At 51.4% G+C, this 15,859-nt stretch overlaps 1 protein-coding gene across 3 annotated transcripts in view; it reads right to left on the bottom strand.

Annotated features, from left to right (window-relative positions):
* XPC (XPC complex subunit, DNA damage recognition and repair factor) overlaps positions 1 to 15,859 on the bottom strand; it is a 23,622-nt gene extending 7,763 nt beyond the window's left edge. Inside the window, exons 1-8 of one of the 3 annotated variants that reach the window (XM_044933830.2) lie at positions 15,688 to 15,859; positions 9,441 to 9,636; positions 7,301 to 7,419; positions 4,498 to 4,621; positions 3,522 to 3,606; positions 2,387 to 2,544; positions 2,001 to 2,121; positions 279 to 368 (exon numbers count right to left, since the gene is read on the bottom strand). In XM_044933830.2, coding sequence (XP_044789765.2) covers positions 279 to 368; positions 2,001 to 2,121; positions 2,387 to 2,544; positions 3,522 to 3,606; positions 4,498 to 4,621; positions 7,301 to 7,419; positions 9,441 to 9,636; positions 15,688 to 15,775 — 981 coding nt within the window. In that variant the 5' untranslated portion in view covers positions 15,776 to 15,859. Of the gene's footprint in view, positions 1 to 278; positions 369 to 2,000; positions 2,122 to 2,386; positions 2,545 to 3,521; positions 3,607 to 4,497; positions 4,622 to 4,795; positions 5,128 to 7,300; positions 7,420 to 9,440; positions 9,637 to 15,687 lie in introns of those variants that run through there. The other 2 variants (XM_044933831.2, XM_044933832.2) reach the window with 2 other exon arrangements.

The following is a 15,859-nucleotide window of genomic DNA, read 5'->3' as shown; positions in this document are numbered from 1 at the left end:
CGAGGACCTCTTTACTGTACCATCCACAGACCGGAAACGAGAGCACCAAGGAGCCCGGCCCGCAGGCCCCTCTGCACACGCAAAGCCCAGGCTGCTGGATGCCCGCCCTGCACACAGCTTCCCTGCACAGCGCCTGAGCCAGGCCCACTCGGAGGAAGCCTGCTCTGCAAAGACTGCCTTTAAAAGCAGCCTCAGGAGCAGGTCTGTTTAAGTCTCAGGTAATTTCTCATTCCTCCCTAACCACCCAGTCTTTCCTCTGGAAGGCCCGGGAACGTCACCTTTGCTGCTGATAACTTCAGAGGAACTGGCTGCAGAGACAGTACGAGGCGGGTAGGGAGATGCAGGGCCCGGAGAAGCAGCAGAAATATCTATAATGAGAAAGAACAACAAGCTTGTCCTCGGGAGAAGGAAGGAATGGAGGGATCCTGTGTGGTGAGTGACCCCTGAGGCGGGTAGGGAGGTGCAGGGCCCGGAGAAGCAGCAGAGATATCTACAATGAGAAACAGCAACACGCTCGTCCTCGGGGGAAGGGAGGACTGGAGTGATCCCGTGTGGTGAGTGAACCCTGAAGACACGGCAAGTCAAAGTAGCCAGACACGGAAGGTCGCACGGAGCTGTCCCTTGGCTACCTGCAAGGGCTGCTCCCAGGACCCGCTTGGGCTTCAGAGCCTGTGATGCCACCCCACAGCAGGGTACAGCAGCCGGCCCTCTGTACCCTCGGGTCCCGCCTCTGCGGGCTCAACCCCTGTAGGGAGACGTCTGATCGGCAGTCAGTGAGTCTGTGAACGCAGAGGTGGCAGACCATGAGCGCTGACTGTACATGTGAAGTATCCAAACTATGTGAATCCACAGAGACAGACACAGGCCGGTGGCTGCCAGCTACCGGGGAGCTGGGAGGACGGGGACTGGAGTGGCTGTGCGGTGGGCACAGGACTCCCTTCCGGGGCAGCAGACGGGATTTGGGAACAGGCAGTGGCTGTACAGCACTGTGAATGGAACTGCTCACTTCTTTTTCTCAAAAAAACAAAAGAAAACAACTATTGTTTTTGCTTAGTAAAACTTCAGGAAGAAAAGGTGTACAGAGATACACAGGAACAGAGTCTGGGAGGATGATACTGAAATACCACTGTTCTCCTCTGGCTGCTGGTTAAACAGCACAATTCCTGGCCAGATACTCATGTTTTCAAGCCACATCAGAAGAGAAAGTAAAGATGCTGGTCATATGGTCTCCAAAGATAACAAAATGTCTGTCTCTTTCCCTAAACAGAATCTGAGGCTCCAACACAAGTATAGGCACTGCCAGGAACCTTCGAGGATAAAACCACGTTTCTACGTGTTTCGCTGAGACGGAGCTCTACCTGAGGGGATTCTGAGCGTGTGACAAAGCCTATGTGCACAGAAGCTCTTTGCCATGGCTCCTGGACAGAACCTCCTCGCCGCACAGCCGTCTGCCAGATCACTGCCCGATGTGGATGGTAAGGAAAGCCCCCTGAAGGACTTCTGCAGCCAACATTACGCCTTTTTTTTTTTTTTTTTTTAAATGTTTATTTATTATGGCTGCACTGGGTCTTACTTGTGGCATCTGGGATCTAGTTCCCAGACCAGGGTTCGAACCCAAGCCCCCTTCACTGGGAGCATGCAGTCCTAGCCACTGGACCACCAGGGAAGTCCCTCCTTGGGACTTTTAGACACCACTTCGAATACTGTACACAACTGTAGGGCACCTCACCACGAACTAAGTGCTTTACTCCAGGACGCCGAGTGGAGGCGGGAGAGGGGCAGCTCTCAGCGCTCAGGCTGGCCCCAGTCCTGACTCCAGTGCTTAGACTGACTGGCCCTAAGGACGTGATTCCGCTTCTCTGAGCTCTGGTACCTGTTTTTATCTTATGAGAACTGAGCAAGGAAGTGTTTGTAAAACAGCCTGAATGGTGCGTGGCACGTGACCGCCACTGTCGTTGGCTCACAGACCTACAGAACATGCTGCCAGGGGCGTCACTCACGTGGACCAGCTCCTCGTTGTCTCTTGCCGAGTAAATAGCAAATCTCCGCTCCAGCGTCGTCTGCAGGCCGTCCTGCTCGTTGGTCGAGAGTTCTGCATTCACTGTAAACGTTCCGATGAACCTGGAGAGAAACCAGGTACTTCTCTGTGTGAGAGGCCAGGGCAAAGAGAAACCTTGTCCTCCTACGGCCAGAACTCACAGTGGGGAGCCTCAAGAGGGGCTCAGGAGTCCCCCTCCCCGTGCTCCTCTTCCCGGCCTGTCTGGCCAACTCCTGAAGACCCAGCCCAGACCTTCCCCTCGAGCAGGGTCTGTGGGACTGACTTGCACCCAGCCTCTGAGACCCAAATCCTGCCCTACGCTCTGCAGGACAGGCCGCAGGGCCCTACCATTTCACCAGGTTGGACAGGTAGGAGACGTCCACATCTCGGGGTGGCACTTTGGTGAAGCGCGTTGGGATGATGGAGAGGCCAATGGCTTGCAGGTCTGGCTGGTTGCAGATGCTGTTTCGGTAGAAGCCGTTTGCCAGGAGACACAGCAGATGAACCTGAGAAGAGGGAAATGGGAAGCCTGAAAACTAGAGGGAGTTTGGCTGCCAAATTCAGTGACGTTTTGAGGACAGGAAATACCTGCCGTCATTTCTATATACAAAAACGTAGAACTCCTAGCACTGCCGTTTCCCAAGGCTCTGTCTTTCACCCCCCTCTTCTCTCTAGATGCTTCTTCCCTCAGAGAGACAATCAAATCTCAAAGCTGCAAAATACAAACGTCCTTTCTCTAAGAGGTCTTGTCTTTTGGAGGTGCATCCTGAAGGATCTGCTGATGAAACGTTAGGAAGCCTGGGGTCTAAAGGACCGTCAGCATGGCCTCTCCCCGCGCCGTCCTCCCCTGACCCGCCCCGACCCCTCTCTTAAACGAGGCCTTCCTCAGCTGCTGGGGCCCGCACTGATCTCCCCTCGCTCTGCGTCCTGGGTCTCCTTGTTCTGAGGTCTCTCCTGTTTCGTCTGTGAGACAGAAAGTCTTGGACGGTAGGAGACAAGCTCTGTGCAAGTCTCTCTCCCCACAAGGCCAGGCTCCTCTCAAGGCCTCAGTGTGTGTCCAGTAAGTGCCAGCTGAAGTCAGGAGCCGCCGCGCCTTCAGCTGAGGCTGGACCCAGTGTTACCGATCGGCTGAGCGGAGTGCTGAGCTGACGCCTCACGCGCCCTCCCGGGCAGAGGTCACTGTCACCCCCTTATCACCCCACCTCACTTCAGGAGAGCCGGAGGCGTGGCTGACGGAGCGCCAGTGCCCCACACACCACCCCCTCGTTGGAGCGGCCCATCCACCATCCACCCATCCGTCCGTCCGCCACGTCAGAGCAGGCCCATCTGTCCGCCCGCCTGCCCGCCCCCTCGTTGGAGCGGCCCGTCCGCCATCCACCCATCCGTCCGTCCGCCACGTCGGAGCAGGCCCGTCTGTCCGCCCGCCTGCCCGTCCCCTCGTTGGAGCGGCCCATCCGCCCGCCCGCCGCCCGCCCTTCCTTACCTTGTGCGTGTCCTCGTGAACCTCCTTACTGAAACGTTTCATCATCCTCCGAAGATATGTCTCAAACTCCATTTTGATCTTTTCACTGCAACGCACATTGAACAATCCTGAAGTGGAGGGGGAAGCCTGACCCCACTCGCCCGTCCCCGCCAACACCTTTCGGGGGCAATGATTCAGGCCGTGCTACCCAGCAGACCTGCCGCTGGCCGGTCCTGCGCCTCCTCGCCCGCAAACCCCGGCCCAGGTCATTCCCTCCCCTGACCCGCACCTGCCAGGCCTCCAGGGCGGCTGCCCCATGACCTCTCTTCTGACCACCCCCCGACTGCCTACTTCCTGGGGCCACTGCCTTGGCGTTCAGTCAGCATACGTCGCTTCTTTGTGCAATGCTACTCTGCTGTAAGATCCCTCTCGTCTCTGTCCCAAGCCCTTTTAAGAAAACCTCTTGAACAACTTCTTTTATCTACCTCCTTGACGCCTGATAAAGTGCCTATCACGTGGGAGACTCAGGACCAGTTAACCACCAGGAGATGCACTGCATACAGCCAGGCCACCAGGGGCTGCAGAGGGACCGGACACCCCGGAAGGAGCGGGGGAGGCCCCCAACCACGGGGGGCACTGCCACAGGCCCTGCAGCAACGCCGCAGGACACGAGCTGGGGTGTCCGGTCAGCCTGACAGACACAGGTCGGGGCTCCTCCACTCACAGCTGAAACGCTCCTCAGCCCTCACTCACACGCTGTCCTAAGCGTCAGTACGGTAACAGGCGCCCTGCACGGCCCTTGGCACGTCTGCGCTCGCCTGGACACAAAGGTTTCGCCTTCAAGTCCTCGAGGTGAGCCCAGGGCTCTCTCGCCTAAGGCTCCTGACAACCTGGACACTCAGCCCGCGTCTCCTATGTGCTTTCCAAAAGCTTTCCTGGGGTGCGGCTGCCGATGGTGAGACGTGACGGAAACCTAGAAGCAAGTGCTTGATCGTACCTTCTTTCTCTGGCCTTCACCTGCTCCGGTGTCTCAATCTCTATCTCCACTGGCTTCACGGGCAGAGCAGATGCAGAGAAGGCTGCGCTTTCCCCCACGTCACCCGGCACGGGCTCACTAACTTCTAGCAACAGTAATTTTTTAGATCAATGATAACAATTATTGTTATAAGAGGCAGTGTACTGAACAACAACGAGGTTCTGCTGGGCTGGAGGAAGCGAGGCAGGAAACTGTAGAGACCCCTGCTCCGAGTTCCTAGGAGAGGCCCTGAGCGCGCACGTCCAGGTGTCTCACTAACCTGCATGAGCGCCCAAAGCAACAGCCCTGGGGGAAGATCCACAGACACAGGGGCGGGGGGTGAGTCAGACACAGACCCTGGGGCCGTGGAGCCGGGGCGTGGGAGCCATGTCCTGCTCTCCGTATTACTACAGTAAAGCTCCGCACAGCTCACTTTGTAGAGGTATGACTTCACACTCGACTGTAAATGCGTGCATGGCGAGGCATGCATCTGTTTCATCTCCTTCTCCGCTACGCTGCTTGTAAACACTGCTGCTGCTGCTAAGGCGCGTCAGGCGTGTCCGACTCTTTTGTGACCCCACAGACGGCAGCCCACCAGGCTCCGCCGTCCCTGGGATTCTCCAGGCAAGAACACTGGAGTGGGTTGCCACTTCCTTCTCCAGAGCAGGAAAGTGAAAAGTGAAAGTGAAGCCGCTCAGTCGTGTCTGACTCTCTGCCACCCCATGGACTGCAGCCCACCAGGCTCCTCCGTCCGTGGGATTTTCCAGGCAAGAGCACTGGAGTCGGTCACCAGTCGAACTTAACTCTGCTGAACTGAATGTAACAGTGAACTTCATTACTTAAGCCTTTCAAAGCGGCTCTGGATCTGGAAGCAGTGACCACACGCAGTGTTGAGACCCTGGTTCCTGTGTGCCAGCTCCTACTAAAATGAACAGGGCCGATTCCAGCTCTGCCGCAGGGAGACCCTGGAACGTCCATATATCTGTTGTGCCAGAGAACAAAAACATTCTCAGAAACTACTGAGGCCACGTTAGACACCACAGCGCAGCTGCTTAAAGGGGCTCCTGCTCGCCAAATGTGGGGGCAATCTGAAGGTCAAAAGGCTAAAGAGGATAACTGCTGACGTAGTTGAATTTTTACGTCCACAGTGATACCTGAAAGAAATGACTAAATAAAAACAGTCCTTAAAAGGGAGACCTCTGCTTTACAGATCAGTCAGCTAATAACTATACGTGAAGTGACAATCAAAACATTGCCACCTTGCAATGCTCACTATAATAATTTTGATTCAGTCAAGATCACACCGACACCATTAAGTAGAAAGGGACTGGTGCACAGGATCTTCACAGACTTAGAAGGAAAATGAGCCTTTACACTGGTACAGCCAGGCAGGGCCACAGACACGGTCGAGCTTAGCATCGCCCGCAGGACCACCCAACGCCAGGTGCCTCTTAGTGGATGCGTTACGAGGCACAGAGCTCGGTGATAATACGGAGCATTATCATCGGCAGTATTCCTGCCAAAGAACGTTTACTCTAAAGGCAACCAGGTCTTTGGACTCACGGTTCATAGCACAGGCAGGAGGGCATTCAAACAAGCTAACCATGATTATAAACCAGAACATGAGACATTCTACAGAACAAGAGGCCAGGACTCTGCCAAAATTAAAAAAAAAAAAAAAAAGACAGTGCTATGAATTGGAGCAAACTCCAGGAGATACTCGAGGACAGGAGACCCTGGCGAGCTGCTGTCCATGGGGTCACAAAGAGTCGGACAGGACTTAATGACTAAAGAACAATGAAAAGCAAAACAGTGAGGCGGGGGGCGGGGGCAGAGGGTGGGGAGCTTCCCTGGTGGCCCAGTGGTTAGAGCTCCTCACTCCCATGCAGGGGGCACAGGTTCAGTCCCTGGGCAGGGGACTAAGATCCTGTGCTGTGCAGTAAAAAAAGGTGGTGGGTGGAGTCTCTGCTCTAGATTAGAGAAACCAAATACCTTGATTAGATCCTGCACTGGGCGTGGGCGGGGTGGAAACAAGAAAAAAAGGCAGCTATAATGGATCATCTCACAGTAATCAGGGCCTTAATTAGGTGATGACAGTATTCATCAGGTGGGACAATGCTTTACTCTCAGGAGATAAACGCTGAAGTATTTACTCATGAAGAGTCAGGATGTCTGTGACTTACTTTCGCGTAGTCCCACCAGCAGAGTTACAGAAAGAGAGACACGGTCCCTACGGCACAACAGTCCAGTCAGGGCGTCGAGGCGAAGAGAGCCTGGACTCCAGGCTCCATTTCTTTGTAGGTTTGAACACTTTCAAAAGGAAAAGCCCTGCCAGGCAGAAGGGCTCAAGGACGGTGAGCCTGGCCGCTGTTTACGCCGAGTATGGGATGCGCCAGGCCCGTCACGCTCTCCCACAGCCACCCGGCTCACAGGGGCTGCGCAGGGCTCACTGACCGTCCCGGAGAGCAAGCTCAGCTCGCACCGCTGGACGCGCTCACGCACACACGCGCTCACGCACACCGCTGCACGAGGGGCAAAGCTGGACCCGAGGCAGGCGTGAACACGCGTCTCTCTCACTGAGTGCCTCTGGAGGAAGAGAAGGCACGACCCTCTGGGGTGACCTGGTCGTGAACTGTTCCTTACACCAAAAGCAAGTCCCTACTGCGACCTTATCTTTGTCTTCCTCGTTTTCCAAGAAAAGGACAGGGCTGCCGTGACATGACCCCGAACAGAACCAAGCAGGCAAACAGGATGAACCGTTCTGGGAGCAGAGGGCGTAATTTACCTTCTACTTCTTCCCAGTCCTCCTCACTGTCTTCCTCGTCGTCCCCCTTGCAGCTGCCTTTGTCCGCAGCGGCCTCTCTCTCCGGGGGCTGGCCCTTCCTGCGGGCGCTCGGCAAGCCCCTGTGCAGAGATCACAGAGGAAGGTGAAGAAAGCTCGCATGTCCCGGTGCTGTGGGGAAGCTAAGCTTTCAAGGCTCCTTCTGTTTACTGTGAATCTGCTGCCGTTAGTTGAAGATGGTTTGGGAGCTCTGAGCCTCACGCCCTGCATTATCCTGGGCCTCGGGTTCCCAGCAGGATGGGCTCTGATCAGGGGTCTAATACTAGATGTGTCTTCGGAAACAGGAGGAGCGTGATGAACCCGCACCCTGAGGCCGTGTGAAGGGAAACAGCTGTCTGCAAACAGACGGGAAAGGGAGACGAGACCACGAAGAGAATGCAGGTCCCAGAAGGAGAAGCCATGATGCCCGTGCACACGTGTGCAGCCAGACGCCAGCAAGAAAGAGGGAAGGATTACACTCGCTGCCCCTCGCCGCCTCTGAGAGGTAAATTGAAAGGCGACTGAGGCTGGCAGAATTTAACTCCTAGGTACATGGGGGTGTGTCATGAGGAATACGGACGGCTGGAGCAGAGGCACAGAACTCCGCAGACGCGCAGCTGGCTACACACTAGCTCAGGACTCAGTGCTTGCTCACACGCAACATATTAATATTTCTACAAATTCACACATAAAACATCTTTAGAGCCCCAGGTTACTTTTAGTTTTTGTACGATTTGACACATGGTGTCCAGTGAGAATATTACCCAAGATTTTAGCACAAATACTTAAATTAACAAGCTTCAGACTGCAGCTCTAAAAAGACAAGACATTCCCTTTTTAGCCTGCTGCTTCCTTTCAAAAGCACAGAAACAAAAATATCCCCTTAAGAGTAAATGTGGGAGAAATGTCACTTCCCAGCCTAGAGGCAAAAAGGGGAGCTGGGCTCTCCCTGGCAGTGTCCTGGCTGATCTGTATGTGGACTTCTCTGCAGAAAGAATCCAGCAGGTGGGAGCGGGAAGCGGGAAGCGGGAAGCTCAGTGGCATTGCAAGGAAGAGTCTTAGGGAAGAAGAGGCGAATGACGGTGGTGAGTCCACGTGCCCCCGTGCTCCTTCCCACAGCTGCCCTGTCCTGGGCTACCTCCCAGCCAGGACTGGGGGATGCCGGGAGAGCCGACACTGAGAGAGGGCTTGTCTTTGACGTAAAGCGGGAACTGCGGCCTCTCTGTTGGTCCTCCTCCCTGCACCCCCCACCCCCTCCCCCAGCATTCCCCAGAGGCAGATGATCAAGTGATCACGAGGTTTACATGCATGGTTCACCACATTATCAATACGCTCAGTCACTGTAAGAGGCCCTGCCCTAGGTGCCAAGGGGCATACAGAGATGAGCCGGCGTGGTTCTGGCCATCTGAGAGTTCACAGGGGTGTGTGGCTTGGACACCAGCAAGTGTAACAGCCGTCTGTGCACTCACAGGAGGGTATGATGGAGACACAAGTAAGTATAATGGACGTCTGAGAGCTCACAGGGGTGTGTGGCTTGGACACAAGCAAGTGTAACACAAGGCAGGTGAGTTACACTCTTCAGAGATGCAGCAAGAAGCCAGAGGAGGAGAGGGGGCTGAGGGGCAGGTGAGTTCTGTTCTGCATCGTCAAAGTGGCAGAACGCTTCCAGGCTGCAGGCAGACCGTGAGCACGTGTCGAGTGAAGGGGGGCGTCCAGCTGGGCAGGAGCAGCGCGAACCCGAGGGGAGCAGGACAGGACGTGGCTGGGATGTCGGGGAAACGCCTCAAGTACCTAATGTCTGTGTGGTAGAAACAGCACCGGGCCAGGAGCTGAAGACCTGCATCTCATCCTGGCTCCTGCCACCATCTAGCTGTGCAGCCACGAGTAACGCACTCTCTGCAAGCTGTGGTCCTCACCTGCAGAGGCTGGGAGGTGACCTACATAGTCACCACGACTCTTCCAGTCTTACCAGCGGCCCGAGCGCTACCTAGATGTGTTTAAAGATCCCACCTTTTCCACAGACCCCAGAGACGAGCAACAAGAGCAGGTTTCCTTAGTCATACTTCCCTGATGGACCCGGTCAAGACATTTTCCGCCGTCTCACCTGAAATCTTCCCCATCGCTGAGGGCTTCATCCTTTATAACCTGGGGCTCTTCAGATTTCACTGAAACCTTGGCCGCCTTCCTTCTCACTGGACCGTCTGCTGAGCCCCCAGCATCACCACAGCCTCTCTTCCTCTTTCCTCGGGAAACTTTTGTGGGAGGGCTCTTCTTTAGCGGTTTCTCATCTTCGAAGACATCTAGATGACCACACGGAACACGAGAGGAGGGACATAGGAAAAGCGGAGACATTGCAGGTTCGTGGGCAGGGTCACAGAAGTCCTCCCTGGTAACCTCTCTCCAGATGCCCATCAACATCCCATGTTTGGTCAACAAGCAGCGTTCGGCCCCTTCCACCTCCAGCTGGTCTGCATACTACACGCTTCCTTCATCAGTTACTCTGTTCTACCTCCTAAGGCTATAGAGACAGCAGCATATGACCCATAAAACCTAAACTGCAAACCTTAAATTTTACCTAATGTCCAGCAAGGAAAACACATCAGTCCATTAGTTAACACCTTGCTCGTTACTTCCTGCTGAGACTAATTATTTTAGGGATAATCCACTCCTACTAAGTGCAAAGCTTCAAGTTTATACACATGTCTGAGTGTGAAGGACAGGGAAGCCTGGTGTGCTGCAGTCTATGGGGCCGCAAAGAGTCAGACACGACTGAGCAACTGAACAACAATGATTTCCCCTAATCTAAGCTTCTGCTGTCTTTTAAAACCAAACGCTACTCAAAACACATACTTTATGAAATCTATCCAATCTAACCCAAATGTCACTCACACAAGCTTGTGTGTATAAGTCATTTCAGTCGTGTCCAACTCTGTGCAACCCCATGGACTATAGCTTGCCAGGCTCCTCTGTCCATGGCGTTTTCCAAGCAAGAATACTGGAGTAGGTTGCCATGTCCTCCTCCAGGGGATCTTTTGAACCAGAAATTGAACCTGTGTCTCTTATGTCTCCTGCATTGGCAGGTGGGTTCTTTACCACTAGCTCCACCTGGGAAGCCCCTCAGCAGCCTTAAGGTTGGAATAAGTTAGCAGTAATTGAAAAACAACTTTAATAACTAACCATTATTAATAATTAATAAATAAAATAATAACATGTTGTTAAAAGGAAATATAAAAAATCCATACAGTATTCGTTTTAATTCAACTAGGGTAGGGTATGGTCTCTTAACATATAACTATATTACATATGTTATAATATATTAATACAACAGGGGAAAATATTTTTCTATTATAGTCAGGCAAATTCTCTTAAATCTGAAATAAATCATCTTTTTTCCTCTGCACAACTCTGCTTCAGTTAATATTGCAAAACAAAAATACTCTAACCTTTTTTGAGGTTCCAAAAGGAGCTGTGATATTAACCTAAAGTATCAAATTAATTCATTCCTTTCATTTATGGTTTGAACTACTGACTCCCTGGATACATATTTTTAGTCCCCAAGAATACAATTTTGCATGGAAGAAAAAGACTCTCCCTTTTGAGCTAAAAAAGAAACAACTAAATTTTAATAAATTTCACCTTATTTAGCAGCGTTTGTTTTAATGCTGGCTAAAATCACTGATTCAGTTCTGTTTCTTCAGATTTCTTATTTCAAGGCCAAAAGTTTATTTATGACCTGACAATTTGGTAGGGCATACTGAAAACCAGGATTTCTAGATCTTACAATGGTTTTTAGCCCTCTGTTAATAAGATGCTAAATACTTTACTAGTCTAAACATGCAGGTGGGAAGTTGCTTCAGAAGTACTGTTTCTTCCTCTCTAAACTTACTTGGTTGGTTAAAAGGCAGAGGTGTGCATTTCTGTGTTTTGAATAGAGGAATAGAGAAGTTAAAAGTGAGAACAAGGGAACAAACTGTGAATCAAAAGAAAGTTTATAGTATCATTAGTCAAAGTATCCAAAATTTTAAAAATCTGGACGCCCATCCATTAAATGGACATTAATTAAATGATTAATTAATTAGGGTACAGTCACACAGTGATATAATTTGGTCATCTTTTAAGACAACGGAAAAAGATACGCGATGCAATGCTAAGGGTGCAGTTGTTTGCATAGTTCCTACTACACAAAACGACACAGACTAGAAAGAAACATAGTATTGTTTAGGGGCGGTGGTTTCTGGACGGTAGACATGTGGTAACGTTTTTTTCCTAAATTCTTTGTGTGTTTTGTGTGTGCGCCAGGGTATCAAGGAGGCTATTATCTAGATATTCCATGCAAATGGAAGCTAAAATATAGCTCAGACAGCAACAATCGTTATCAGGCAAGATAGACCATAAAACAAAGTCTATAATAATAGACAAAGACATTATATAATGATAAAGGGGTCAAAACAAGAAAATGATATCACTGATAAACATATATGCACCTAACACAGGAGCATCTGAATATATGCAGAAAATATTAACAAAAATAAAGGGAGAAGTTGACAGCAATACAATAACTGTAGGCGACTTCAACACCCCACTTACGTCAATGGACAGATCATTCAGAAAGAAAAATCAATAAGGTTAACGGTGACCTTAAATGACACATTGGACCAGATGAACTTAATAGATAACTTCAAGACACTGTGTCCAAAACAGCAGAACACACAGTCTTTTCAAGTCTTTTCAAGTGATGTGCACCTTTTCCAGGATCAATCGACTGCATGCTAGCCACAAAATGAGTCCCAACAAATTCAAGACTGAAAAGGTATTAAGTATCTTTTCCAATGACAACAGTATGAAACCAGAAATCAATTACAGGAGAAAAATGAAGCACAAACCCACGAGACTAAACAGGATGCTACAAAAAGCAACCAGCCAACGATGACTCACGATACCGTAGAACAAATCAGGAAATGCTGTAGGACGGCGAAAATAAAAACACAAGTTTACAAAATCTACAGGACACAGCGAAAGCAGTTTTAAGAGGGAAGCTTAGAGCAATGCAGTCCCACCTCCAGAAACAGGAGAAGTCTCCAACAACCTAACCTACCATCTAAAGGAATCAGAAGTATCAGTCATAAAAAAGAAATGTTGCCATTTGCAACAACATGGAGGATATTATGCTTGGTGAAATAGAGAAAGAAACACCATGTTTTCCCTTGTATACAGAATCTAAAAAATAAATGAACAAATAAAACAAAGACAGACTCACAGATACAGAAAACAAATTAGTGGCCACCAGTGAGGAAAGGGGTAGGGGAGAGGCAAGATAGGGGAAGAGGATTAAGAGGCACCAAGTGGCAGGCATACAGTCAGTAAATTACAAGGCTGTAATGTATAACACAGGGATGTGGCCACTACTGTGTAACAGCTTTATATGGAGTATTAAGTGTGAAAGTATTAGCCACTCAGTCAGGTCCGATTTGTGAGCCATGGACTTGTAGCCCGCCAGGCTTCTCTGTCCATAGAATTCTCCAAGCACGAATACTGGAGTGGGTGGCCATTGCATTCTCCAGGGGATTTTCCTGACCCAGGGATTGAACCCAGGTCTCCTGCATTGCAGGCGAACTCTTTACTGTTTGAGCCACCAGGGGAGCCCTTATATGGAATATAATCCAATATCCAATCATTGTTGTACATCTGAACTAATGCTATAATAACTCAACTATAATTTAAAAAGAGGCCATTTTCCAAGACTCTCCAAGATCTAGAGCTGTCTACTACAGTCAGCCGTCCTTCTGGATGCCCTGGTTCCAAATCTGTGGATTTAACTAACCTCGGATTGAACTTTGCTTGAATCCACAGATGTGCAACCTGTGGAGGGCTGACTGTACTACACTGTTATATAACCTGGTTATTTCAGCAGGGCAGGAATTAACCACTGGGCTTGCTCGGCCAGCTACTAATTTAACAACAACCAAAAAACCCCACCTGCTTAGAACTGCCAGCAGCACCTCACAGCAGTAAGAATAAAATACAAACTCCTTAGTCTAGTCTCCAACCTAAGGGTCCCAGTTATTTCTCTCACCTCAATTCTAAAACATTCCTTTCTAAGAGTTTTAAACTTACTGATTCCTCTGCCCACATCCTACAAAAGGCCCCTCATTAAAGTCAGTAATTGGCTGAAAGCACCGTGTCCTCGGACAGGACTTCTTGGCCACTGATTCTGACTCTGCTGCGTCTTCCCTGTGCCCATGCCAGTTTTATTACAGAGACCTACTCTGCCTTCTTCATGGCTCCTGGCACCATGGGAATTTGCTTTTTAACTTGTTTGTCTGACCTCCCCTTCCCCAAAGATCACAAGCATCATGAGAGCAGAACCTTGCCTGTCCTATTGACTGCTACCCTTCCAGTGCCAATAACTGGGTCTGAAAATAGCCAGGTGCTCAGTAAGTATCTGCTGAAGGAGCTAATGATGAAGGAGTAAATTGACGAGGTAATGTTGAGATCGAATATGTAGAAACTACAGGGGCCCTAATAGAAACAAAACTATAATGGGAAGCCAAAGAGTTGGCTGTTGAAAGCAGCCAAGCGTCAGCTTTATTTGCATGCACTGTGGTGCTGTTATACACTACGCTGGGCTGACCAGTCACCAAAGACGAGTCACCAAAGACGAGTCACCAAATCAATTTCAGCTGCAGCCAAAACCACAGCAAAGACCACAGCTCTTCCCGGAAGCTGCCTTGGAAACTTTCTACAGCGCCACTGGCTCGTGGAGTGCGAATGAGGCTTGAGCACCCCCGGTGCCTACGCGTGGGCTAAGTGATAGGTTAGCCCATCTGATCACCTCACCCAGACCAGGCCCAGAGCCTGATGTGCCATCTCACTGAAAACTCACAGCCACCCTGCAGAATCACAGAATTCCTCAATCTAGTGTCATAGGGGGCCTTACTAGTGATTCGGCCCAATCGTCTACTCAGGTGTATGAGGTACCCCAGAAATTCCTTCTACTGCATGCATTATACAGTTATTTACACTATAGTATACGCAGAGAAGTGGAGAGGACAAGATGAGATACAGCAAAAAGACAGACATGTTTTCATAAGCTTATCTGGTTAAGACAGGTCAAAAAGGAAGCAAATACATCCCCAAGATCCTCTGTGATGAGGTGTACCCGGGAAAGACCACCTTAGGCAAGACACTCAAGGAGTGCCTGGGTTGAGACCTGCAGGAAAAGAAGGCAGCCGTGGCAAAAGCCGCGAAGAACATTCTTCGCGGGAGAAGGAACATTAAAGGCAAAGGCTCAAGTGAGAAATAACGCGGGGTGCCTGAGGAACCAAAAGGAGGCCAAAAAGGAGAATGTCTGGGAGAGGAGAGAGCAGCAGCGAAATCATGTAGGGTCTTGTAGGCCGTGTAAGGAATCTAGATTTTATGCCAAGAGCAGTGGAAGCCAGAGCGTTTGAAGTAGGAGCGTGGCAATATCTCATTTATTTTTTCTTAAGATCACTTGCTGCCGCATGGAGAACTCTAACCCTAACCCTAGGGTTAGCAAACAGACGACAGCAGTGGTCCAACTGGAAAGTGGAGGTGGCGTGGGCAGGGGGTGTGGCCAGGAAAATAAAGAGAAGTGGAGAGGTCTGAGACAGGGTTCTGAGGTGGAACTGACAGAGCTTGCTGAAGGACTGGAGGTGTGCAGTGTAAAGAAGAGGGGTTTGTTCTAACAAGTGATCAATGAGGGGGGGATAAGTGGGGAAGGGGCAGGTTTAGTTTGCCCAGGACAAATAAAAGAAACCTATTCGATATGCACGTGGAGAAGTCGGCTGGGATCCGAAATCTGGGGGTCTAGGGTGGGATTTAGCTGAAGGTACCGTTAAGGAAGCCTGGCGTGCTGCAGGCCGTGGGGTCGCAAAGTGTCGGGCAGGACGTAGCGACTGAACAACTACTGTTCAGGAGATCAGCACACTCCCGCACTCTTAAGTACGGGTCCGCTGGTCTCGTGGGGGCACAAAACGAATGCCTTTTGCCTATTCGCCCTCTCCATCTGCCAGGAGACCGGACTTGACCCTGCGGGCAGCAGGGCGCAGGAAGAGACTGCGCAGGGGAGCTCGCGGTCCGGCCAGGATCGGCGGGACCGCTCAGTGCGCATCCTGCACGGAGGGCAAAGGCGCAGCGACGTCGGGGTGGCCCGGGGCGGGCGCACAACGCCTGCCTCCCGCGGTCACCGGGACGCGGTCTCCTCCGCGCAGGTGGACGCAGGATTGCCTACCTGCACCCGCGGGAGGCCGGCCTTGCCCTCCCCGCGCCCGGCCTGCCTCCTGCCCTCCTCCAGCCTCTCCCCGCCAAGCCCCGCTAGGCCTTGCTCTCACCCGCCTCCTCCTCCTTGCGCCGGGCTTTGGTTTCGCCCTTGGCCTTCTGGCCGCGGGAACCCCGGCCAGCCGCGCGTTTCCGAGCCATCTCTGCCCAGGCAAGACTCGCCTGGGAAGGGACGCACCGCGCCGGCGCCGGACGCTGCCCGCCAGCTGGCCCCGCCCCCCCACA

This window comes from Bubalus bubalis, chromosome 21, assembly GCF_019923935.1.
Source record: "Bubalus bubalis isolate 160015118507 breed Murrah chromosome 21, NDDB_SH_1, whole genome shotgun sequence".
Classification (NCBI taxonomy): domain Eukaryota; kingdom Metazoa; phylum Chordata; class Mammalia; order Artiodactyla; family Bovidae; genus Bubalus; species Bubalus bubalis.
Note: the sequence above shows the minus strand (reverse complement) of the source record. Positions and strands in the feature narration are given on the sequence as shown.